The sequence below is a fragment of the Oryza brachyantha genome, chromosome 5 (genome assembly GCF_000231095.2).
Source record: "Oryza brachyantha chromosome 5, ObraRS2, whole genome shotgun sequence".
Classification (NCBI taxonomy): Eukaryota; Viridiplantae; Streptophyta; class Magnoliopsida; order Poales; family Poaceae; genus Oryza; species Oryza brachyantha.
The window spans coordinates 15,809,561-15,834,710 of NC_023167.2; the positions used below are offsets into that span (position 1 = coordinate 15,809,561).

At 39.9% G+C, this 25,150-nt stretch overlaps 3 protein-coding genes and 1 non-coding gene across 9 annotated transcripts; 1 reads left to right on the top strand and 3 right to left on the bottom strand.

Annotated features, from left to right (window-relative positions):
• Positions 1-495: 495 nt before the first annotated feature.
• Positions 496-6,772, bottom strand: LOC102705632 (leucine-rich repeat receptor protein kinase HPCA1-like). The gene is made up of 18 exons (XM_006655368.3): positions 6,506-6,772; positions 6,211-6,328; positions 6,045-6,116; positions 5,315-5,389; positions 5,147-5,218; positions 4,901-5,062; positions 4,722-4,793; positions 4,571-4,642; positions 4,405-4,476; positions 4,262-4,330; positions 4,106-4,180; positions 3,946-4,017; positions 3,725-3,856; positions 3,138-3,619; positions 2,451-2,609; positions 1,925-2,284; positions 1,560-1,792; positions 496-1,177 (listed from the first exon to the last, which is right to left on the bottom strand). Exons 1-18 carry the CDS (start codon positions 6,606-6,608, stop codon positions 650-652), a joined length of 2,928 nt encoding a protein of 975 aa, XP_006655431.2. The 5' UTR covers positions 6,609-6,772; the 3' UTR covers positions 496-649.
• A 4,649-nt stretch (positions 6,773-11,421) lies between these two features.
• LOC102704703 (protein KRTCAP2 homolog) lies at positions 11,422-14,122 on the bottom strand. Its single transcript, XM_006654495.3, has 5 exons — positions 13,963-14,122; positions 13,710-13,865; positions 12,739-12,790; positions 12,595-12,661; positions 11,422-11,722 (listed from the first exon to the last, which is right to left on the bottom strand). The coding sequence occupies exons 2-5, from the start codon at positions 13,863-13,865 to the stop codon at positions 11,632-11,634; spliced, it is 366 nt and encodes a 121-aa protein (XP_006654558.1). The 5' UTR covers positions 13,963-14,122; the 3' UTR covers positions 11,422-11,631.
• Positions 14,123-15,513: 1,391 nt separating this feature from the next.
• On the top strand, positions 15,514-25,045 carry LOC102704979 (probable NOT transcription complex subunit VIP2). Of its 6 annotated transcripts, none has more exons than XM_015837636.2 (20): positions 15,514-15,670; positions 16,006-16,254; positions 16,327-16,457; positions 19,374-19,470; positions 19,585-19,795; positions 20,966-21,071; positions 21,214-21,335; positions 21,419-21,488; positions 21,579-21,773; positions 22,450-22,644; positions 22,727-22,825; positions 22,923-22,990; positions 23,072-23,146; positions 23,382-23,813; positions 23,921-23,973; positions 24,036-24,077; positions 24,172-24,316; positions 24,401-24,495; positions 24,571-24,639; positions 24,737-25,045. In XM_015837636.2, the coding sequence occupies exons 5-18, from the start codon at positions 19,760-19,762 to the stop codon at positions 24,482-24,484; spliced, it is 1,722 nt and encodes a 573-aa protein (XP_015693122.1). In that variant the 5' UTR covers positions 15,514-15,670; positions 16,006-16,254; positions 16,327-16,457; positions 19,374-19,470; positions 19,585-19,759; the 3' UTR covers positions 24,485-24,495; positions 24,571-24,639; positions 24,737-25,045. The 6 variants fall into 6 exon arrangements, with proteins under 6 accessions (XP_015693122.1, XP_015693121.1, XP_015693120.1 ...); XM_015837635.2 differs by having other exon boundaries at positions 16,006-16,223; positions 16,314-16,457; XM_015837634.2 differs by having other exon boundaries at positions 16,006-16,217; positions 16,314-16,457.
• LOC121054594 lies at positions 20,994-21,071 on the bottom strand. Its single transcript, XR_005811982.1, has one exon. It is a non-coding gene; the product is annotated as a small nucleolar RNA snoR35 (small nucleolar RNA).
• Positions 25,046-25,150: the final 105 nt, after the last annotated feature.

Sequence of the window (25,150 nt, forward strand, 5' to 3'; positions counted from 1 at the left end):
ACCGCGGCTCAATTATAAAAAGTTCCTAGGCGTGCATGACTATTTTGCATTCACCCCGTGCCACCCTTATAGAGGATGAAAAGTGGCTAAATGCAAAATGACTTGATGTACCGTTGCTGGCCATCCTTCTCGGCCGGGTGGCTGTTTGCCACGTCAGCATTTCGCTCTCCTAGAGAGCGGTAGAATGTTAGTTTTGTGAATTTTTAAAATATAAACTTAAGCGTATAAAATATTTAATAAATAAATTAGAATTTCAAAAAATTCGCCAAAACATGGCCTATGGAGTTGCATAAGATGACATAACTATGCCCGTACAGCTAGTTAGCCATATAACCGTTGTGATGATCTGGCTGTTAATGTATTATTTTAACTTTCGTCGTCTTAATAATAAACTCTCGATGAATCGAGTGATATCTTTGAATATATTTTTCGGAAATAGCTAGAACGTAACACTGAAAATCTGAAGAACCAAAAAACAAAGAATTTGATGCATTTCACAAGAAAAAAAAATCTGACGTGGCAGTATGATTAATCACAAGCACGTGCAAAATTACAAATATACATTTCATGCAAACTGAAAAAAGAAGAGGAAAATTCTTTTCTTTCTTTTTTTTTAAACAAAACGCCTCGATTTAATTACAGTGTAGAACTACTTGGGCTTGACCTCGAAATAGGGCATGTAATCCGACGCGCCGTCGCCGGCGTACGACCCCCGGCTGATCTCCACGTCGCTGTAGGGGTGCTCCGGCGGGCCGCCGCCGCCGCCGCCCCGGGAGTGGTCGAACTCGTTGGCGGACGGGTCGGCCGAGCTGTCCCCGCCGCTGGCGGCGGCGTCGGGCTCGTTCTGCAGCATGGCCTCGATCTCCTTCACGACGGCGCCCATGGCCGGGCGCGCCGCCGCCGACTCGTCGACGCACCGCATCGCCAGCTGCACGAACCGCCGGAACACGGGCGTGCGCGCGGCGTCGCGGATGGCCGGGTCGACGATGCCCCGGAGGCCGTAGTGGTGGTCGCGGTCGGCCGGGTCGATGGCCAGCCGCACCTCCCGCACGACGTACCGCCCCTTCTCGATCGGCTGCCGCCCGCTCACCAGCTCCAGCATCACCACCCCGAAGCTGTACACGTCGCTCTTCTCCGACAGCTGCTGCGTCATGTAGTACTCCGGGTCCAGGTAACCCTACCACATCCCATCAATTTCACCATGTTTATACTTCAAGTTTGATTTCAAATTGAGCATAGCTAATTCAATTCGTTCTAAAGTCGTTCATAATTTTTTTATAAAAAAATTGAAGAGTACTGAATCAAAGCTCAAAGTTCAGTTATATCAGGGGATTGGTAAGAAGTTGGCTAGTGAGGTGAATTTTGTCATGAGATTGGCAGAGGTGGTTAGTAAGTTGAACTGCAAATGGGACATGCTTAATTACCATATTCCATCAAATTTAACACAATTACTTCAAGTTTGGTTGGGTTTTAACATCTAATTAAGCATATTTGTTCTGGTTTTGCTGTCTATAAATTTTGTCAGGAGAGTGGCAGAAGTGGTCAGTAGGTGAATTTACCAGAGTTCCCTTGACTTGTGTGGAGACATGGCCCTTCTCAGTGTCGGCAACGAGCTTGGAGAGGCCAAAATCGGCCACCTTGGCCTTGAGGTTGTCGTCGAGGAGGATGTTGGTGGACTTGACGTCACGGTGGATGATCGGTGGGTCGGCGAGCTCGTGCAGGTAGGCAAGACCTCTTGCTGAGCCGAGCGCGATCCTCAGCCTCTTATTCCAGTCCATGTATGTTCCCTTTCCTGCAAATCAGAAACATCTTTCTTTTACTTCTTATAAAAGAATATTTTTAAGCAATTCAAACGAAATGGTGCAAAAAAAATTCAGTCAGATCAGGTTCATGACAATGCTAACGATGTGATTGAAAAATTTACCCATCAAGTTCTCTCTGAGTGTGCCATTGGAGATGTACTCGTAAACAAGCATCTGCTCGCCTTGTTCATAGCAGAAGCCGATGAGGCCGACCAGATTGCGGTGGTGAACCCTGGACAGCAGCTCGATCTCGTTCTTAAACTCCACGGCGCCCTGCATTGAGCCTGGCTCTGCACGCTTTATGGCGACGCGGGTGCCGTCGCCGAGAATCCCCCTGTACACCTTCCCGTAGCCCCCTGATCCGATCTCGTGGCTGTCTGAGAAGTTGTTGGTGCAGATCTTGAGCTCGTCAAAGGAGAAGAACCTTGCTCCCTTCAGCTGTGGAGCTCCTCCACTGTCCTTCTGGCCAGCAGCCCATGAAGCTGAAAATTTTGGATCAGAAAGTGGTTCAGTTAACTCAGAGCTTCTTGACCTTGGCATGGCTCGTTTTAATAGTAGCATCTAGCATGCAGTAGGTTGCTGTGTCCCTGAGGAATTGCTTAATGGCATTGCCAATGACATGATGCACATGAGCATTTATATCCTTACCAAAAGGGTCTGCTCGTTCCTTGAGTTCCTTAGCCCTTCTCTTCTGTCGCAGAGCAAACATTGACATGAAAATGAGAGCGATAACAAGGAGCCCACCGGCTACTGCAATTCCAGCTATAGCGCCTATGCCCATCTTGGATTTTTTGTCACCACGAGCACCTGGCACACCCAAAATAGTAAGAGACTTGTATGTAGAATTTTTTTGAGAAATAACATTATTTTAATGAAAAATCGTAAGATTAGAGGCTATCTGTGAAAAATCGCAATTTTAACACCCTGTTGAACAGTGGATGTTCGATTTAGGTCCTGTCGAACTGCTGCTGTTTGAGAGGGAACCCTATCGAACACCCATCGTTCGACAGGGCCCACCACTTGGCGTTGAGGGGGCATGTCGAACTGTCAAAGGTTGACAGGCCCCCCTACTGCCTCAGTCGAGCGATGTGGTGTTCGACAAGCACCTGCGGAGGGCCTGTCGAACTGCCCCTGTTCGATAGGGGGCCTATCGAACTATGGCAGTTTGACAGACCCCTAAAATTGCGATTTTTTATGCATGGCCTTTAATCTTACGATTTTTCATTAAAATAATGTTATTTCTAAAAAAAATTCCTTGTATGTGTTCTTGGAGGGCAAACCAAAATAGAACTACTTAAATACAGTGGTAGAATTGGCATAGTGAAATCCAAGTACCTGCTAATGGGGCATATGGGTCTGCAATGAAGAAATAAGGTCCAAATTTTGGTGGTGGTTTGTAAGTCTGGTTACTGAGATTAAAGCCAATCCTTGACAAATCCAACACGCTGAAGGTCGTCCCAGATGTTGGGAACAGCTTCACTTGTACTTGGAGGTAGTTGTCACTGTTGAAGTGGATGTCGGAGAGAGCGACCGAGCCAGGAAGCAGTTTCAGCTGTACTGACATGGTTGACTCCAGCTCCTGGAACGGCGCACTGTTTGACACGTCGACAAATAAGGGCGCCCTGAAGACCATCTTGCCATTGTATGAGAAGGCACAGCCACAGTTTGTAGGGTTCAGGTTCTGACCATCACGGCACTGAGGTGCTGAGCTGCATTGTGCAGTGTTGGTAAAGTATGCGTTCGCGTTCTGTTGCTGCCTGCTGCAGAAGGGTTTGTTGTTGGGATCTTGCTCTGCACAAAACGGATTTCCGGCCAGCCTGCGGATAGTATTTGACAAGAGAACCAAAGAAATGTTGGTGAAAAGGTAGGAGGGGAGAATAAGCAAATTGAATGGGAGTTTATCAAGTTTGCGGGGTTCTTACAGCAGAGCTTTCTTGTAACTTGGGGTATTGGTAGAAACTATTTGGTTGTCCATGAGATTTACAGTCTGCAGTTGGGTGCTGATGCTGCCAGTCATTTCAAGTGTCCCGTTGAATTGGTTGTTGCTTAGGACACTGTCTGATTAGCCACAAAATAGGCAGATATAAGACACTATTTGTTACTCCTAACTCGTATATTTGAGTATAAGTCATCAGAACATTACACTTGCTGCAGCTGAGGCAATGTGAAGAGCCCCTTAGGGACCTGGCCAGAAAGACTTCCAGAAGCTATTGATCTGAGTGATTGAAACATAGAGATGAGTATGAAATTTTCATCTCAAGACGACACAAAATTTAAAATACCAAATGTTTTAGATAGCTCACACAGAAGCAAGAGATGTTAAAGTTGTGAACCAGCTGGGGGCAACTGAAGCATCAAATGTGTTGTTGCTCAAATCCCTGGGAATTTAAGGATGGAATCTTTAATTATGCGGACAGTTTATATGGTCAGGTGATGAGGCATGGGATTTAGTTTCTTACACAACATTCAAGTTGGTGATGTTGCTAAGATCTGGCACTGATCCAGTTAGCTTGTTGCTTGCCAAGTTCCTAGAGAGGACAACATTTTCAAGAGAGGCACCTCAAGTGTCATAATTATTCCTTTAAGATCAAATGTCACTTACAGCTCATTGAGTTTGACCAAGTTGCCAATGGTAGCAGGTATTGCTCCCACAAAACCATTCCTGTCCAATCGGCTGCCAAAGATGCAAAGCAAGTCAAAGATATGACCAAACATATTTACAGAATAAAAAGATGAGTTCCACCTATGTTAACTTTCAAGATACTTACAGAACTTCAAGTGTAGTAATGCCCCCAACGTCAGCTGGGATTGAGCCTGTGAACTGGTTGCTATCAAACAAACTGACAAGATGAGGAGAGATGTTAGCAAGATATATATATATTTATTCATATTAGACATGAAAATTTGTCAATCCCTTACATGTGTATGAGAGTCATTTTGGAGTTGAAGAGTCCATTAAGCGTTCCAGTTAATTGGTTCTTATTGAAATGGCTGGTCATCATTTTGAGTTTAGGAGCAAAACAATCAATTGTAAGTACTTAGACATTATCATATTTCTCAATTGATCAATATCATAAAGTAAGATTATAATTACATACAAGTGCTTCGTGTTGACAAGTTGGTCAAGGCCTGGTGATGTTGATGTTGAGACAGGGACAGGTCCAGTGAGCTGATTATCGGCCAGGTCTAGCCAGAAGAGCTTTGTGAGTACGCCAATCGAAGGCGGTATTCCACCTGTAAACTTGTTTGAATTCAAGGCCCTATAGAGAGCACAACACATTCAGTATGCCAATCCACCCAAAGGAAAAAGAATCATCTGAATTGTGAACTAGCTATCCACTCACAAGAACCAGAGTTCCCGCAGGTTGCCTATTTCTGTTGGAATTTTTCCATTGAAGCTGCAACCAGCTAAGATCCTGACAATTATAGAACATTTGTGCACATCATTAAGCAAGTTTAGGATTCCTGATAGGAAAGGTAGTGTTGACAACAATTAGCAGTGCAGCGCATACAGTGTTGTAAGCTGCCCAAGGTTCCCGATCTCAGCTGGCAGCTGACCGCCGAGATTAATGTTGAAGGAAAGATCCCTGCAAGTGTTTGTGTTGTCAGCTACTATATTATTCTCAGACAAATTAGTTGGGCTTCACAAATCATTTCATCCTGGTCTGTTTGCTATTGATAGTATAACTGCAAGTGCATCTTGTTTCTTTCATTTGGTAACAAATGAACCTAATCCATGTCACATTGCCAGAATAGTCAAAGTTTCTGATCATATCCAGGTTTGTTTACTATTTTTAATTTAACTTCAAGTGTACTTTGTGCCTTTCTTTTGGTAACAAACCTAATCTGTCACATTGCCAGAATAGTCAAAGCTTCAGATTATTTCATCCAGGTCCATTTGCTATTGATAGTTTAACTTTTAAGCACATCTTGTTTCTTTCATTTGGTAACAAATGAACCTAATGCATGTCACATTGCCATAATAGTCAAAAGCATAAGATTGGTAGTAAACTTGAACTGGTCAGCTGAACTAAGCAGCAAGAAAGCAGAGTCCATAAACTAGAAGCAAACTGTTCTGACAATCTGCCCCTTGACTAGTTCAATCTGAAGTTCCCAGCCTGAACAATCTAAAATGCTACAGAATCATGGACAATCTTTTTCCCAAAATCCAAACTCATGGGCTGCAATATCATGGCAGTTTGCTAAGCTGGGTGATGATAGACAAAAAAAAAAAATGCTTACAGATAGACGAGCTGGCTGAGCTGGCCGATGCTGCCGCTCAGCGTTCCTTGCAGACTGACGCTAGAAAGCCTCCTGCAAAACCAAGACGACGCATGGCGCGCCATGACGTCAGACAGGCTCCGCCATGATTGGCAGCAGCAAGAAGAAGGAGCTGGCTGTAACTTACAGCGATGTCACCCTCCCGTTGGTGCACATGACGCCGTCCCAACTGCCGCAGGGGTCGCCGGAGTTCCAGCTCGGCGGGTAGTTCGTCCACTGGCTCTTCACCGACTGGAGCGCGTCAACTGCCCAAGGAAAAGAAATCCCATGGAAGAAGAACATCAACATCAGCAAAACAATTCTTCCTCCGGGCAAGACAGAGAAAGATTCAGCCTGTCCTGATCCAGCTGCTGCGCCCCAAGAACCGGAGGCGATCGCCGGCGGCGGCGAGAGGGAGACAGAGACTACCAGTTACCACTCACCGTCCTGGGCGTTGGTGGTCTGGCCCTGGCACCGCACCGCCGGCGCGCCCGCCAGCAGCAGCACCAGCAGCGCCGCCACCAAGAACACCGGCGGCTGCTCCATCGTCCACCGCGCCGCCACCTTTCGTCGTCTCCGCCGGCGGCGGGGAAGAGCCACCCGGAGCAGAACGAGACCGGCAGCAGAGCAGAGCGAGGCCGGAGATGGTGGAGAGGGAGCCAAAGAGGGAGGGAGAAAGTCCGCGGGCGGGCAACGTGCGGGAGGACAGCACGCCTCGGTGTATATTGGTGGCTGGAAGGAAGGAGCGGGGGCCGAGGCGGCAACCAACCTCGCGCGCGCCGCCGGGGAAGAGGTCAACCCGCGCGCCAGCGCCCGCGCCCACCCGCGGGGAAAGAGGTTGAGAGTGAGCACCTCACGCGTTCAGACAGCTTCCTCGCGCCGCGCCAAACGGCGCCGCTTGGTCAAACAGCCGACCCCGATTACCACTGGCTATGTTGTTATCCTGATAATTCCTACTCTTATATGGATTTATCAATGTTCTGTTAGTCTTATTTATGATATTTATCTTATATATTTCGTATGAATGTCTAAATTTATTAATATCTACTCTTGTATTTTGAAGATATAGGGCCTATTTTATTTAGTTATCACAACAACTTGACAAAAAAATATTTAATTAAGATAATTTTTATGACATAAAATTGATATTATTATATTTATATTTGAAATCAGTTTCTTATGATTTTACCTTTGTGCCACGTAAGTGATATAGCAATAGAGTAAAAAAATTAGTTAAACTTTTATCGTAACAATAAAATACATCATATATTTTGAAATGAAAGGGTATATGAATTTAGACAATAGGAAGTTTATATTATGAAACCAAGGGAGTATCAATGAGACTTCTTGAGTTCCTAAATAATTTCATGTAAAAATATTTATATAGAATTTCTTACAAAGTAAAATTTATTTTAAGTCAGTCATTTATATCCTCCGAGCTAAAATATGTAAATCTTGGAAACCTCTCTCCATCCTAAGCTACTTTCTCAGTTCTCGTAAGATTGAAAATAGAAAAATCTCGTGAGAAAAAGGATACAATTGAAAATAGCAGCGTCGACCTGATTAATTAACCTCTTCTTAAGCTTCTTAATTAATCTCTCAGTCAGGCTGGCTATTGGTGGCAGGTAGCTGTCGCGGCATGATTTCTACATTATTTTGTGTTGGCCGTTGGGCGCGAGAAATGGCTTAATCCAACCAGCATTTTGGCCTGTGACTTCATTAGAGCAGTATTAATATACTGCGACTAGTATCATATTAAGAATAAGTGCAGGCTAGTCGCCGTTCTGTATCGTAACTGTGCAGTTGACAATGCAGGATTGGAATCGACGTTGTGGATTCCCTTTGTCTTATCTGTCCATGTAATCGACGGTCGAGATAAATTGCAGCGAGTACAAAATAAAACAAAAAAAACAGCAAAAAGGAGCATACCTAGATAGGCAAAATTACGGGAATTTTTGATGCTATGAATCCAATTTTACCTGAATAAAAACTCGTTCTAATTAAAGAATAATCCTAGGAGTAAGGTCTCATTTGTCTTGTGGATTGCGGCGAGAACTTTTTGTGGTAATTGCTCACGCCATCGCCCTCCGGCTAGAGTTTTCCTAACAAATTGCTAGTAACGATCATCATCTTAACATTAGCACAAATAACTCCCTGACAGGGACATACAAAAGCACCTTCATTAATAGGCAAATATCCAATCGAAATAAAAGCATACAAAAATATACCCCTCTATATTTATAATTCTCGTCGTTTTGGATAATGGTGTGGTTAAACTTTTAAAACTTTGACTATTAATAGATTTAAAATATTTAGTTTGGAAACACTAACGACATGTATAGATGAATAAAACAGTATTTTAATAAAAAATTATTTAATTATATATTTTAATTAAAAACATAGTCAAAGATAAATAAGACCATATCTTATCAAAACAACACTTATTATCAAAAACCGGAGCGAGTATTAAAAAACTAATCTCCACATGTGCTCATAGGTCGGCCGGACATAATAAATGCTGCTTCTAACCGCGTCATGTTCGCGTGACAAAAACTGACGTTCTCGTCTTTTTCTTCGGTACATGCTTATACGCAAATTTTTAACTTTTAATTTTAAATTGAAAGATAATTTTTTTATCATAGTCTATTTTTAAGCCTTTGTCTTTAGATCTCTAATATCATGTTTATAAAAAATATTTATAAATTAATATTCGTTTGCTAATATGCTGTTTGCCTTATTATGAAAAGGAAAAAGGTAACCATCTTTGCAAGAAATGGCAAGTTGGCAGTTGGGGCCGTCATGACCCATGCGTGATCTAAGTAGACTTTAATTTCCTAGTGATTGGATTGGATTCGGAGAGTTTACGGGCATTTAACTTTTTGTCACTTTTAGAAATGATACCTAATATATTTGTCATCCGCTGTCTATGATACGTGGGGCCTCATGTGTCTATGACATGTGGGCCCAGTGACAAATATATTAGTATCATTTCTAAGAGTGGCAAAAGCTAATTATTCCAGAGTTTCACGGTCATGAATGGCCCCATAGGTGTTCTTGTACGTTGCAGTAACAGGCACGTTGGTAGCCGTGGATTAATATATGATTACTTACTTATTAGTTATAAAAAAATTAAAAAATAGATTGATATAATTTTTTAAATCAACTTATATATATTATTTTAAAAAATACATTATTTAGCAGTTCACGAAACATACATAAAGAAAAGGTCTGACTTATAAGGCCCTTCGGCCACCTCCATAAATTAACTAAGTCTCAATCATTTTCCACGCGCATATTTTACGAACTGCTAAACAGCGTATTTTTTATAAAAATTTTCTATAGGAAAGTTGTTTTAAAAAATCATATTAATATATTTTATATTTTTTAATAATTAATAATTAATTAATTATGTACTAATCTATTACTACTTTTTCTGTGTCAGGGTATAAGCTTAACTTACGTATCCACGTCAAACGCAGTTAACTTACGTACCCACATCAAACGCGGCCTTAGTCAGCTTGGTTAAAGAACACGGCCGAACATCGCGTTGCTAACCTACGTCTCTCTCCCTCTCTGATTTGATCGAGGACTTTCTTTTTTGCATTGTGCTGTGGCTGTGGGCCTGATAGAGAGAGATGCTGGGAAGGTGCCCTCAGCCCTGGTCAAAATGCCACAAAGTTCGTGTCAATCGCAATCACTGCTCACTAGATTCATGCAAAAAAAAAAAAAGCTTCATACGCGTGCGTACTAACGATAATTATAAATTATAATAATTGATATTAAGACAATAATCTAGGTTGACCTACGATAAATCTTGAAAAATAAAGGTCGGGCAACAACTTTTTAAAGAGTAATTGGGCAACAATTTTAATCTTCTTATTACTAGCTAAGAGCACGAAAAGAGAAAAACAGTCACTATGTTCACTATTATATTATGTTCACTATTATATTAAATTCTAGACATTCTTACATTGACGAAAGAAAAAAGTATAGACAGTTGTATCATGACGTAAACAAGTTTAAAAAATTGTCACGTTATATTTATGCTTACATGGAGGAGATTGAAGAAAAACGGACTACAGATTTACAGCTCACTACAGTACAAGCTCTAAAAAGCTACGTGTGTATAAGAGATGGACCATATGATATAACATATGTTTTATGTGTAGCTGTTATATAAGTTGACTCTTTTTTAGCTCTTAGTGACGCAGAAAAATTTTGAAGCAGGAGTTAGCTCTTATATTAGCCTTGCTCTTAGCCTATCCTGATTACAAGTTACAACGTACATAGATCGATACAGTTGTCTATTCACTCTGTCCAGAGATATAAGAAGATACAAGAGTATCTAATGGTTGTATCAAATGTTACAAGAATATCTCCACCTAACTCTTATCTCCTCCAACCATAACCATCTCTTATATAATCTTCCCACGTACTTATCCATCTTAATCAATCACAGTACTTGTTTTCATCAACTTTAATCTCTCTAAAATCGAAGGGAGTATAAAATAACATTTGAATGCATGCCAGCCAAGAGTTATAGTTTTATTTTTTAAAACTATTATATTCAAAATACAATCATATATATGGAAACATAAGCAAAGAATATATATGAAATCTAGTTTAAGTTTTAAATTATGTCATAAACAAAAATTATATCTATAAAAATAGAAACTAAGAGTTTATATCGTACTTAAAATTTTAAAATCAACTTTATACAAAGTTGAGCTCGAAGAACCGCAGGTTAATCTAAAATCAAGCCATTCTTCATTATCCAAATATCCACATTAACGACGAGTTTTCTCTTTGCAAGTAGGGCTGAGCGTAGGTTAGGTCACACAGTCAGCAAAACATTCTTAGTTCAACTAAATGAATTAAACGAACAAGTTTTAGTTCATCTAAATGAAATAATTCTTAATAAAACTTAATTCATCTTAATTCATTTGGTTAAACAATTCATTTGGTTAAACTAAAGCCGACCAACCCCATCCTTACTTGCAACTGGAAGGATGTGAACACCAATCCCAAAGAAATCTTTGCGGCCCCCTCCCATATAAATTTTCCACGTTGACATTTCCAGTGTTGTGCAGTGCTTTGCAACCTCGAGAGAACCCCGGAGTCGATGGAGACAAACTATTAAGAAATATTGCTTGACAAAATCATATCATAACCAGTCAGTTGGCCACCGACAGAGATAAACTATTAAGCAATGTTGCTTGACAAAATCATATCATAGCCAGTTCCTCAGCTGGCCACATTTTCAAAGTTTGCAACAGGGCTGGTCAAACTCTAAAATGCAAAAATACGCCATTGGTTTGCAAAAATATGGTAAACTCATGTCACTGGGAGACTGTCAAAAGTCATCAAATTACCTAGTCAACAACAGTCTCATTAGATCATAAAACTCATAACAGTCGAACTGTGACATCAGCGCAATCACACTAGCAGCATTGATAATTCAAACGGTATACGTATGCCTCGTGGGAAAAGCTAGCTGGGTTGAAAGTTCGATGGAGGGTGTGAACTTTAGTTTTTGATTTGATCTACAAATATGACATGGTACAAAAGCTTAGTGCCGCCTCACTTTTGACTCGCTCCTTGCAAGAATCATTCCCGAGAGCTTATCAACCTCGTAGAGGAACCCAGCAGAAAACAGGAAGCTGCAGCCAAGATTGATAAAATTGATCAATACATCTGTAAGGACGGCAGCAATAGTGCACAGACAGAGCAAAGCAAAATAATATGAATTTATCACTGTCAAAGAACTCTCCAAAGTATCAACTTCAGACTGTCAGATAACTCTCTAAAGTCGTGATAATTAGGTGGATACAATTTGCCAAGTTACTTTAACAAAATGCCAAGCAGCTGAGCAATTTACACTACAAGTATAACATACTATAGAAGGGCTATTAATTTCCTATTTTATGTTTTCTCTAGATAGGTTTAACACCTACGCTTAATCCATTCTATATGCCATAATTATGAATGATGTCTTATTACATCAACATGAGGCATCTCTTAGGATTAATCATGATGTAAACCGCAGATTGCACTTTGCTTTTAGTGAAATTGTTGCATAAATAAAGCTTTTGCAACATGTGATAAATCAATATTTTTACCAACAACACTAGTTTTAGTAACATCCATCAACTAAAGATAATATAGTGTTGAATTCAGCCTGTTTCAATAATATTATAATCAACCAGGTAAAAATGCTTTTAATGTGCACGACCACATCTCTTTTCCATGCAAACAAGTGCAGTATTTTGTTTTGCCTAATACGTTATTTTCATTTCCCCCAATCTAAACAGAGCATCAATTCATAAGAAAATTCTCTGCTAGTATGTCTGAGATTAGTAGATTGTCATCTCTAGATAATCCCAGGAATTTTTACTCCACCATATGTCTGAGATTAGTAGATTACCATCTCTAGATAATCCCAGGAATCTTATTTGCCAAACATGAAACATTCATACAGAAAAATGCTGATGGTCAGTAAAAAGAACTGTTAAGTGTCTTTAAGGTGACATACCATGTTGTGATACAAACACGATGGACAGTACCGGCAATAATAAGTGCAACAAGTTCCGCGACAACGACTGCAAACAAACAGACAATTAAATAAATTAAAAAGAAAAATTATGGGGAGCAGAAAGAAAGATCATATGCTATATACCTGCACCCCACCCAGTTCTAACTCCATTAGCTTCCTGATAATTGCCAATAAACTGCAAAAGTGTACCAAATCAAAAGACAGCTTCACAAGTGCAAAACTCACTGATCTATTAATACAACCATAAAGGGTGACTATCAAATGTGGATACCACCTGCTTACTAGTATGTCTTATGTCCTTGTTTTGCTATATTTTGTTCCGTTGGTAAGGTCTGTTTGCACTGTTTTCTTGTTACAGAGTGGAAAACTGGGATACGTACAGCATTTCAAGGATAATTGCCTTGAGTATTGGATAATTTATTAGTATGGATATTGGAGAGGCTACTTCCGCTAGGAAAACTCTTGAGACTTAGCAGGCTTTTGGACAAAACCCCATTTAGTTCTATTATCTAGGCTCAGAAAAGGAAATGTTCACAGCTCCAGTTTCCATACTTAGCATGGCCTTAACCCAGAATTATGATTACCCAAAGCATTGTAGAAAATTGCATATACTTAGCCTGTATAATACGCAGTGAGCTTAAAATTAAATGTTCTATTCTGTTTGAGAAGCTATTCTTATGTGGAGAGTGAACTTAAAATTAAATGGTCTATTCTATTTAAGAAGCAATTCTTGTGTGGATATCAGGAAAATTGAACACGAAGAAACTAGTTTTCCAGGTCCTCTAAACCAAAATATTCGCTCATGCGTCTACTGCCTAGTCAGATAAATAATCGAGCAAAGCACAATGCTAATTACTGCCCACTTCTGCACACACCAAATCAATATTTTCCTCATGATGTTTGGATATCCGCCACAGACTGAATCATTCAAATGTACCCAAAGCTACAGGAGACAGCATCATTGCAATATGGGGTTTGTTTAAACGGGGAAAAAACCCCAAAATTTTACCACTGATGATTCCATCACTTCAAATTAGTGAAACAGAGAAAAAGTTAAAGAGCTAGGAGAAGATGGAAGGGGCGACTGGACGCACGGTGAGCAGGAGGAGGAAGAGGAGGGAGCTGACGAATCCGCCGGCGATGGTCATGAGCTCCGACGAGGCGAACTTCCCCCGGTACATCTCGAGCAGCGACAGCGTCACCGCGAACAGCAGCAGCGACAGCGACATCGACCGCCCCGTGCTCGCCATCTGCAAACACGCCGTCAAAAAAGAGAGAAAGAAACCTCCTCCTCCCCGACGAAGACGAAGCGTGACGAGAGACGAGACGGTGGCTGGCCCCCCTCACCTTGGATCGCACCGGAGATCTATGCGGCGGCGCGGGAGAGAGAGGGAGAGAGCGAGTAGGGTTTTGCCGCTCCCCCCTGCTGCAGCTGCTGTCCCGCCCTCCTCACCGATCCCGCGACGCGGCCGCGAGATCTACCGCCGCCCCGAGGTGAAGGTGAAGGTGAAGGCGAGGGCGCAGCGACGGGTGGAAGATGGTCAAGTCAGACGTGGGGGTGGGTTTGGGCCGAGAGTATGGGCTTGACGGGCCCGTTCTTCCGGCCCATATCACATCGAGGTGGCGCGTAGTAAGGCCAGCCCACCTGGGCTGGGCCATCTAAAAGAGTAAGAATAACTTATGGCCCGCAACATTAAAGACCACATTGAGTCTATCAACTATCTGTTGAGTTACATTTGGGTCCCCTAGAGCATTCCCAGCCAGCGGGATATCCATTCAATTCTCTATCGTTAAAATAGGGAATGAAGGATAAAGATTAAGCTCCAACGGAATATCTATATCATTTATTTTTGGATGTCATTTATATTAGAAGAGAAACTATATATTTAGATGTCCTCTCTACAGATATAGAAGATGTTATATATGAATGATTTGCTGAATTGTAAAGAGATATAAAAAATAAAAATATGGATGCTGGGATGCTCTTAACATCGAAACCGAAATAGTATATCATTATACTTTTGAAACCAGTGTAAACCAAGTTGTCATTACGAGCGGTTTTAGCTAATGTGAACCTAGCTTGTTTTGACTTTGTGTTCATCCCTTGTAAGCGTTGACATGGTGATTATGTGGCATATAAAACAGAATTTAGATTTTGGGTTGTTATCGTAATTTATTTTTTAGCCTTAGTTTTTAGATCACTAAGAACTCGTATATAAAATCTTTATTTAAAAATTATTTTTTATTATAAATTTTCGTTTGGTTTTTTAAATAAATCAAACCATCACCCGTATGTGTGACCGTGTGATTGACGAACCTGTTTTAGACTTCGGAAGGACAAAACCATCCGATCCACATCATTAATTAACAAATACTTTCGCTCGTCTGAATATACGTGCTTCTAAAGTTTTTACGTAGAGATTAAGAAAAAGATGTGAAATTAAATGGTGCAGTTATGTGATTGATTAATTCGAGAAATTAGGTGATCAACTAATTGTGATTATTAAGTAGAAGAGTAGATAGAGAAGTATTTACAATGATCCCATTTAGCATAGCGGATCCTGGTCGAGCGGTGCCGTTTTTGAGATTTATTTTGTAGCTTTTATTTTTAGATCATTAAAAATATTTATTCTATCTATTTTCTGGGTTTACGTAGATTTATCATAATCAATATAGATGTGTTTAGATTTATTAGTATACATATGAATATAGATAAAGTGTTATAATATAATACAAGAGAAATATATAAAGTTCCATTCGCTAACTTATTTTTGTTTGCACATATAACCTTTCGATTTTTCCAGCCAAACGATTATCACTCGTTTGTATCAAATTTTGCCTTTATTCAATCATTCGGCCATTCCCGTCTCCACCGCGACGGAGAGATCCGCGCCTCCCGCCTCACCGTCTCGGCCAGTTCACCATCCCTCCTTCCCTCCCTCCGTCTCGCCATCGTCCCGCCGCCTCGCCGAAACTTACCACAAGTGGAAGGACGTACGGTGCGGCGTGATGCTCACCGGCGGATGGATCCGTGTCGTCTCCGTCTGCGGCGCCGGTACTAGCGTGTCTCGTCCGGCGGACTAGTTTGAATTTTTTTTTGTTCTTTTTAAATCCGGGGTTCGATTTTCCGGTGGCCTTGCTTGGGCCTAGGCGACGCTCATTCTGAACGAGCTTAATCTGAAGAACGCTTTATCCATCTTTGGTTGCCCCGGGTGCCGCGATGGGGTAATGGATGTAGGGTTTGTTCTGAACATTCTGAATGAGCTCAGGCTACAGAATGTTCTACAGAGCTCGAATTGTTTTACCTGTCTGTGTTTTAGCGTTTGATGCTATGTGCAATTCCAGTTATTTAGGCTCCGTTTGATATAATTTTTTCTTGTAAATTGGTAGGTTCTATATTTGATCTGAGCTGGTGAACTTGATCTTTGGAGAAGCTGAATATATATTCTGTTCCCCTCGACATCACCGATCTTTTCAGTTCATGGGATTCACTGATGGAGCCTGAAATTAGCCTGAGTTTCCTGGAAGTAGCTACCTCGAGAGCGCGAGGAAATATGATCACAGTTGCCTCGTCTCAATCTGTATTATATATCTGCAGAGAAGTAATGGTGCTGACGTTACATCCTCTGTATTGTTCGTGTATGTTAGCTACTCAACACCTCTTTGGCGTCTGCTTATATATTGTGTTAACCATGCAGATTTATCTTGTAGAAATTGAGATTCAGAAGTCGTATGCAGTAGACTATAAGATCCTTGGAGAAAAGGCATTGGAGTTGACACAATGGTGCAGACTTTTTACCTTCTAGGGGAAGTTAGAACTGACCATAAACCAGATAAACAATGTGAGTTTCCTTTCTTAAGTAAACTTTTTTCCCTCTAATTTTCTTTTGTTCCATTAACATAATCTCATGATAGAAAATTACCATAGCAGAGAGCAATGTACAAAAAGTTTTAACTCGTATGCCTTAAGTGACTGTCATCTTATGGATTCAAGATCATTTTACCTTTCAAGAACTCCCCTAGAGCCTGGCCAGAATGAGTCTATTATGGAACCCAAATATGGAATAATTGATATAGTAATATTCCTGTTTGTAATGAGTAATGCATATATTTTTTGCCAATTAATATGCAATTTAGGATTGAAACCAAGCATGAAGTCTGCATTGTTTTTACTCCTTTTGGAATGAAGGTTAGTCTAACTGATCCCATAGTTTGTACTATGTGACTGTACTCATTAATGAATGCTAAACATCTATTAGCACATGGGTGGTCATGCTTTTGTTCGTACTGCTCTAAATTGGTGTATGTGGGAGATGAACCAAATACACAACAACCAAGGTGATGTATTTGTGAGGTGTAGAAATTGTTGCAAAAGAATAGTGACATACCATAGATTTGTTTCCTCAACTAGCATTCAGATTTGGTCAATATGCGCCTGATCCAGAAATTTGTGGGAGAGATTGTAGGTGTGGATGAGGTTGCGTGCAGATATTGTATAGTCAAACGAGGGATAAGCACCTCTAACATATTTTTATAGGTTGGAATTCTGCTTTTTAGTTCTTAGTGCAAGTATAGGGTAGGATTTGTTCAAATCAAAGAGGATTTTATCCTGTTCATAGCTTACAGACAGATATCTCGTTCCTGTAAGGTATTAAGTCATGTAGGAATTTCACATGAAACAAATCATTACCACTAGGATTTGGAATGCACATTCTAAATATATTGTAAATTTTTGTGTATCTAAGAGTATTACAAATTGCAAGTGGCTTACTGTTGATGAAATTTGATCAACCGGAATAATGTTTGAATACTTTTATTTAATATGATAATTTCTAGGTCATTTCTGTTTTTTTGTCGTTCAGCATGTTGAAATATGCTATTGAAAAGCACAAGGCTTATACCTCTGAGTGAAAAAGTCCATGTGTTGTTCTGATGAAACTTCTTTGTTTCTTTCTTGCCCATCATCTAATTTTAGGAGCAAGTTTTGGAAATTTCGAGTGTGCATCTCAAGCTAATCTAAACATGTTATTGGTTTAGTATTATAGTTAATTTTGGTGTTCAGGATTATACATGGAAGGTCCATAAATACATGAGCTCTTGAGGCCACTTGGAACACCAGAAATGATAAAGCTCTTCACGGAATGTTAATCCTAGACTTTTGTGGGTCGTACGTTCTAGTCTCTAGTTACAGTAGGTCTATGTTTGTTCAACATTGGTAATTATTTTGTTTATTTTATTTCATTTTTTTACCCTTCATCTGAAATTCTTCTGTAAGCATTAAAACTTTTGTTTTGCCTTGTAAAGATCAACCACCAATCTTTTTAGGGAGGTGTAAAGTTGGAGGCAATCAAGATTTATCCTTAGTATAATTTTGGAATATCAAATTAGGTATTGAATTTTAGTCACATATTCTAAAATACATGTTTTAAACTCGCAGTTTGCACACACTCTCATTTGGGTTTATAGCTTGGTTTGTGTAATGGTTCATTAGTTTTCCTATTATTTTTTCCTAGAATTTTTGCTACATATATATAGAAATGTAAAGATCGTCTAAAGGTATGTTCTTAAATAAAGCAACCAAAGATATTAATCTAGAGAACATCTGGTATTACTTCGGTTGCTATATATGCTTACTAACTGAAGACATGTGAGCTAAAGGTCGGTCTTGGTATGGCTGATTTGCCAATAATACGACTAATTAATCAGCTATTCGTTGATTAAGCATTCATAGACATACACAACTCTCTATTCACCGAGTCAGGACGGTTTGTAACCGTATCCGCATAATCGAACAATTTATTGCCCATACCGGTCATTTTTCACTACACTGGTGTGGAGTGGACAACACCACCTAGACTCCTCGTTTTAAAAACTAAAAACTACAAAAAAATGGTAGGAGCTTGTAATGTTCAAAATTTATCCTAGAATATGGCAACTTTTATTGTTCACGGACATCTCATTTAATTTCTCCATCTACTTCCACATTTCAATCAATCACAACCACCCACCCTCATAATTCCACCTACTTCCTTAATACCCGTGGATAACTCTAGAAATTCTTATATTTTGGGATGAATGGAGTATTATTGAATCAAAAGGTTTCTAGTTTGTAATTTATTTTGATAAAATTCTTTATTTTCACTAGAAGTTGACCACATTTCTCATTTACCCTTAGGAAATTGCTTCTTCTTCTATTGTCCAACCTCAACTTTTCTCCCTTATTTGTTTCTCCTATTGTCTTTTCACTTATTGTTTTTTCCAAATATACACATCATACCATTTCCTCCACAAATGGCATGCCCTTCACGCTTGAGCTCATAAGATTACTCTACATCACCAACCGCTTTAGGTATTAGCCAATTATGCTATGGAGAAGGATAAGTGGGTGAGGCTACAAGCCCCAATAGAGGAGGAGATAAGGAATAGGGCAATCTGTCCTGGTAGCAGATGAGTGTGTTAGTTTGTCCTAAAACTAATCCTAGGTCGCAGTGGTTCAAGCCAACAAGGAGATAAGCGGTGTAATTGGGCGACAATGTATAAACATGCCGCCAATAGTGGAGTACTAGGTTAGGACTATGTGCCCTAGGAACAAAAGAGTAGATGGGGAAGAGCTAACCAAGAGGAGGTGAGAGATAAGATAATGCTAGTGGACTGGTAAATAAAATAGAAGGTTGGGTATTTCCGTGGTGTAAAAGAATAGCAAAGGTGAGGAATAAGGACATTTACAAGAGCAAAAATGTCTTTTGATGCATCATTAGATAAATAAGGAAGGGAAGTGGAGAAAGAAGGGCAATGGGTTGAAGCAAAGTTTTGCAAGGCCAAAAACTGATGCGATCAACTTCTAGGGGAAAATAGGTAATTCACTCAATTTTGTATGCTCAATACCCTAAGATAAATTCCTTTTTTGCCATTAAAAGTTTCTTATTCTTTTATTTGCCCTTAATTCTCGCAATGGCACGTGGGCTCAAGGCTGCCCTTAGGTCAGGGAGGTATCAGGGGCAAATATGGGATTGAACTTATTTGCCTGGGGCAAATAAGGAATTGAGGTGTTTTTGTTCCATAAAAGGGGTTGGACCCCTATTCCTAGCCACAATTCTTGGTCTTTGCACCTCTCAACCTTCTTGCTGAAGTAAACACTCATAGGATGGGCGGCAGTAGATCTTCATCGGAGTTGACACAGGTAATCCTCCCTTTCCACCATCCTCCCTTTCCACTACCTCCACAACTGATTTTGGTAATTCTTGTTGCGATTTGGTTGGTACGCATGAGATTTGGTAGCTAGAGATAGTTGACAAGTATGCGCAGAGTAGGCAAGGCATCAATTTTGTATTTATTCAAGAGTTGTTGGTGAGATTTTAGGATTCGCCGTGGAAAAGAATTGAAGAGGAATCTCGCAAGAAGAGGCGTAGATCTAGGGTTAGGGTTCGGTGATGCAACACAATGGGAGGTTTAGGTATTAGGGCTTTTTTTGGCACAACGCCAGATCCAAGATTTCTTGGAGCTTTTTAGCTCTAGAAATTCATGGATTTGATGTATGATTTCATTTTGTTCTTATTTGAAAAGAAATATAAAACTTTCAACCACTTTAATTTGACTTAAACTCCAAATCGATCCGGAGCTATGCCAAATAGGGCCTTTAGGCTTGATGGGGATGAAAAAGGCGAACGAGTATAAGGTCATCCCACACAAAGGCTATGTTTGTTCCCAGTGTTGGGAACTAATTTTTTGTGCACGCAAAATGGAGATGTAGATTAGCGCATGATTAATTTAAGTATTAGCTAAAAAACTTGAAAAATGAATTAATATGATTTTTAAAGTAACTTTAGCAATTCAGGAAGCATGCATGCAGAAAATGAGGGAGGTTTTGTTGGGGACTTGAGCTGTCAAATGCGGACAAAGTTTATTCTAAAAGTGACAAAGTGGTGTGGCATAATATTTTGGTGGTATTCAGGTGAAGTAGATCCTACTGTTGCTAGTTTTAAAAATCTTGGATGATTCAAAAAGACAGCATGTGTTGTGTAATTTACCCTTCTGGATACTGTAGTTTTGTAACTTGGCTTCTCTTTGTTTAGTTCCTCTTTTCACTAGAAGGACCTTAACCTATGGTTGAATTCAAAGCAAAAGGTTATGAATCATGACACTGAAGGATACTTTTCTCTTATTCTTGAAGGAAGCTTAGTTCTCTTTAGAGTAGTGATAGTGCTATAGCAGCTTTCTATACTAGCTATGATTTATGTTAAAATTGTATGTCTTATCATTAAAATTTGATCCATATTTATTTTATTTTGACGCATGCGTACTAAAATGTCACAATTATAGGTTTGAAACTTATCTCTTACTACTTTTTCAGTCAAACAATCATGGTGCCAGATCAAACCTTCCAGTCTCAACAGGAAGGCCATTGACACCAATCTTCTCTGGTCAATCTGGATCACTTTCAGGTTTTCGCCATGCTGGTTAGTGACATTACAGTAATTTATTTTTCTAGTCCATTTATGCATGTTAGAGAGTCACCTTTTTCTAAAGCTAACTCTCATGAAAAGCTTGAAAGGGTTGTTCTACAACATTACTGGAACCTCAATCTTACAAACATGTCAGGTTCACTAGCACCAAGGGGTTCTTCAATGACTGGCAGTCCAACCTTAGGTGTTCAACAACCTAGGGGTAGTATTTCTGGTGCTTGGTTTCCTTCAAATAGTATTCCAGCATCCATTTATCAGGTTTTTTTCTCTCCTCAGTTTGTGTCTGTTTATAAAGTTCTTCTAATCCAGCTCACATTTTTATTTTTGCCCTTTTTTTGTAGATTTCTCATGGGTATTCTGCTCTCAGCAACCGAGGAGGTATGCATGTTGGGGGAAGTCCTGTTTTTATCGGTAACATGAGTGCAATTAATGGTTCAATACAATCTTCCTTCTTATAATTGAAAAATGTTGGTAACTGCAATTCTGATCTTGGATTGGCAGCTACTCCAGTTTGGGGGAATTTTGGCCCGCGAATAACAACTTATGTGGGTAATATTGCTGGTCGAGGCAACACTGGGAGAACAATAAGCTCTGCTGGGCTGTCTATGCCTACTGTTGCATCCCCTGTGAATTTCTCTGGAAGTAGGGCTCTTAACATCCGGGGATCAAACCAAATGGGTGGTATTCATCAACAAGGTATATGCTAAACATGTAAACCCTTTGATGAATGCATGTGCTTATGTTCTCAATTTCTCTTTCTTTCTGACTTTATAATGAAGTGGTCTAGAACAATAAGTAATAATAGTCACATTTAAGCCCTTCAAAGTGCATTACAGTCATATGGAAATGCAAAATGAATAAGTACATATTTGTTATTGGTGGACTCAATTCAACTGAGCTGATCTGAGAATTGAAGAGTTAACTGGGTCCATTACTAAGGCTGTGTTCTTTGTTGGGTTAGAAACCGACGCGGAAAACATAGCAGCTGATTAGCATATGATTAATTAATTAATTACTAGCTATAAAAATTCAAAAATGTATTCATATGATATCTCAAAGCAACTTTATTGTAATTCTTTTTGCAAAAAACATACCTGTTAGTAGTTAGGGAAACGTGCTTGCGGAAAACGAGAGAATATAGGTTGGGAAGTGAGGGTAAAAAAATGCGGCCTAAGTAAATACCACTCTGTTGAGGCAATTTGCTATGGTTCTCCTAGCTATTATTTTTTTCTGTACTTACAGGTCATCCAACTTGTTAATGTGCTTACCCTATTACATTTATCAATGAAACAAAGCAACTAGAGGAAGTTCTCTTTTCATGTATATAAACAGAAGTGGACTTCTAATTTAGCCAATTTTGTTTATCTACCAGAATCACCAGCTATGAATATGCTTGGAAGCTCTAGTTCAGCATCTGGAGGAGCACTATCTAAGAACCAATTGCAGGCAGGAAGCAGTTCGTCTGGTTCCCCAGGAATGGGACATGATGCTAACTTTGGTGAAAATTCTCCATTTGACATCAATGATTTTCCTCAATTAGTTGGGCGGCCTAATTCTGCTGGAAATGGTCAGTGTTTGTACGGTAATGCTGAATATTTTGTACTGATAATATCAACTAACTAACTTCTCTCTTTTAAAACAAATTGAAGGATCACTACAACATCAAGCGATTGGTATTAGTCCTGTTCAGCAAAATCAGGGATTTAGAATTCATAATGAGGATTTCCCAGAGTTACCAAGATTGGAAGGTACCCTTACCCTACTTTTCATTTCATCGTTTATTTCTGCATGTTCATATAGTTCCTTGCTAACATTACCTCATGTTATGTTTCTTTGGAATGTAAGGTATGGATTTGCATCGCAAGGATCATCTTCCTAAGAATGCAAATATTATGCAAGCACAGCATTATCCTGTGAGTTTTTTTTTTTAATAATTTGACTCCGACAACAGTTATATCTCCTTTTCCTTAAAATTCCAAGCATGTGATTTACAGATGGGCAGATCATCTGACTTTAACTCAGGCAGCAGTTACCCACCCCGTCAACAACCTAAGCAGACGGCTAATTCGGTAGGCAACCTGTGTTAGGACTTCCTTTTACATCATCAGCAGATAGTCAAGATTGAAAGACCTGTATTAGGATTACAATTATTTTGTCGGATTTCATTTTACACCACTGTTCTCATGTACCTTTTATTTATGGTGAACAGTAAGTGAGAACCCTACGAAGTAATTGATACTAGGTGCCTGCTAACCTTTTCCAATGTGGAATTTGTGAACTGACCATATTGATTGTATTTATTAGGTTCAAAATACTGGGCTTGAAAATACTGGACCAAGGCCAGTAAATTCTCCAAGTTCATCTTTAAATCCGAGGCCTCATGAACAAGTTATCCAGCAAAACCATGAACCACAGGCTCAGAATTCAGTTAGGCTGCAGTCATCTTCAGGCCCAGAGCCTCACCATGCTCAGAGTCCCAAGTCTTCTCATGGAACTGATGCTGCACAGGATCCATATGGCTTACATGGGTTATTGAGTATAATGAAGTTGAAAGAGGAGGGACCAGCATCTCTCGCTTTAGGGATTGATTTGACAACACTAGGGTTGGATATGAACTCTTCAGATCCTCTTTACAAGACATTTACCTCTCCATGGTCAAGTGAGCCGCCAGTTAAAGAAGAGTATTACTATGAAACTCCGAATTGCTACTCTGCTAAGCAGCCTCCACCCCTTATGGTAAGACTCTCAATGTTTATGTTTCCCTTTTTTGTTTCTCTTGCCAGGAAATGTTTGGGCTACCATTAATCTCGTGATATCTGATATTCAATTTTCTTCCTCTGTAGTCATTGCTCTTTCAGAAGTTTCACATCGTGACGCTATTGTACATCTTCTACAGGTAGTTAACAGTGAATTTTGTATTACTATGCTATGCATCATTTGACATTGTCTTCTGTGCAGTATGCCACAAGATGCAGCTCAGTTATATGCAGCGAATCAACTGTTAGTACAAACTGCACTTTTTGTCTGTTCTTTTTATTAAAACTTTCCCCTGGTATGCCAGATAGCTCAAATTGTTGCTTCAATTTTTTTTCAGATACAAATACGGGTGGCTTTTCCACAAAGAGTTACGTCAGTGGCTTAAAAGAGTTCCTGATGTGACCCCTCTGGTGCAAACTACAACTTATGAACAAGGACCTTACATTTTTTTCAATCCAAACATTTGGGATGCAACTTCTAAGGTAAATGTCCGAACGAAATTTGGATAGATTTTTCAGCCTTTTCCCATGGCAGAAATAGTATATCTGACCAGAAGTTGGTTGCAGGACAACTTTATTCTCCGTTATGACGATATAGAGAAGATACCTGCCCTTCCTCCTCTTCTTCCTGCTGTCCGACATTGGCAGTGAGAATATACAAGGTCAGAATTGCAGTCCGAATATGCATTTTCTCTGCAAATTTTCCTCCCCTTTTCTTATGCAAGTTTGCATTGCAGCCAATGCACTAGGTTCTTCGTGTTGAAGGCTAAGTTTCATGGCTTTGATCAATTACTGTTATTACTAAGGTACAGCTAACTCTCGGAGAACGATTCTGTAAGCACTTATTTAGTACTACAATAAATTCAGATTAACTTGTTGACCTAAACTCTGTCCTCTGAACAGGGTATTTGCATGCTGTTCTGGGAAACGGAGCTCCTGCTTTGGCCGGCATTTGTGGTAGCTGCAAAATACTGCACCGTTGGCTGCAATCAGTTGAACCCATTTTAAGTTTCGAAGCAAAGTTGAACCCGTTTTAGTTCTGTTCCGATCTTGTGATGGCCGAAATGTTGGATGTTTAAACCTGTTTTACCTGTACCAGATCAGTTGTTTAAATTATCAGGTACCGATATTTTGGATCTTGAATCAGCTCTGTTTGTTCCTTCGGTAATTTGGTTTGGTAAAATTTTGCTCTGTTGTGATCCAAGCAACAGACAACTGGTTTAGTTTGGCGTTCGAGAGACGAGTGATCATCATGACTTGCTTGCTCGTCATTATCTAAAAAAAGAACCATGACTTGCTCGTGGTGAAGTGGAATGT

Bases quoted from the DNA above. Each gene is read 5' to 3' on its own strand.
- LOC102705632 (XM_006655368.3), bottom strand. From the start codon at position 6,608: ATGGAGCAGCCGCCGGTGTTCTTGGTGGCGGCGCTGCTGGTGCTGCTG. The intron at 5,390-6,044 runs GTAAGCATTTTT...AAACACTTGCAG, and splicing joins CTCAGCCAGCTCGTCTATCT to GGATCTTTCCTTCAACATTA. The intron at 5,063-5,146 runs GTGAGTGGATAG...TGCTCTCTATAG, and splicing joins CTGCGGGAACTCTGGTTCTT to GGCCTTGAATTCAAACAAGT.
- LOC102704979 (XM_015837636.2), top strand. From the start codon at position 19,760: ATGGGCGGCAGTAGATCTTCATCGGAGTTGACACAG. The intron at 21,489-21,578 runs GTAACATGAGTG...TTGGATTGGCAG, and splicing joins GGGAAGTCCTGTTTTTATCG to CTACTCCAGTTTGGGGGAAT. The intron at 21,774-22,449 runs GTATATGCTAAA...TTTATCTACCAG, and splicing joins GGGTGGTATTCATCAACAAG to AATCACCAGCTATGAATATG.
- LOC102704703 (XM_006654495.3), bottom strand. From the start codon at position 13,865: ATGGCGAGCACGGGGCGGTCGATGTCGCTGTCGCTGCTGCTGTTCGCG. The intron at 12,791-13,709 runs GTGCGTCCAGTC...ACACTTTTGCAG, and splicing joins TCTTCCTCCTCCTGCTCACC to TTTATTGGCAATTATCAGGA. The intron at 12,662-12,738 runs GTATATAGCATA...GTTTGTTTGCAG, and splicing joins TAGAACTGGGTGGGGTGCAG to TCGTTGTCGCGGAACTTGTT.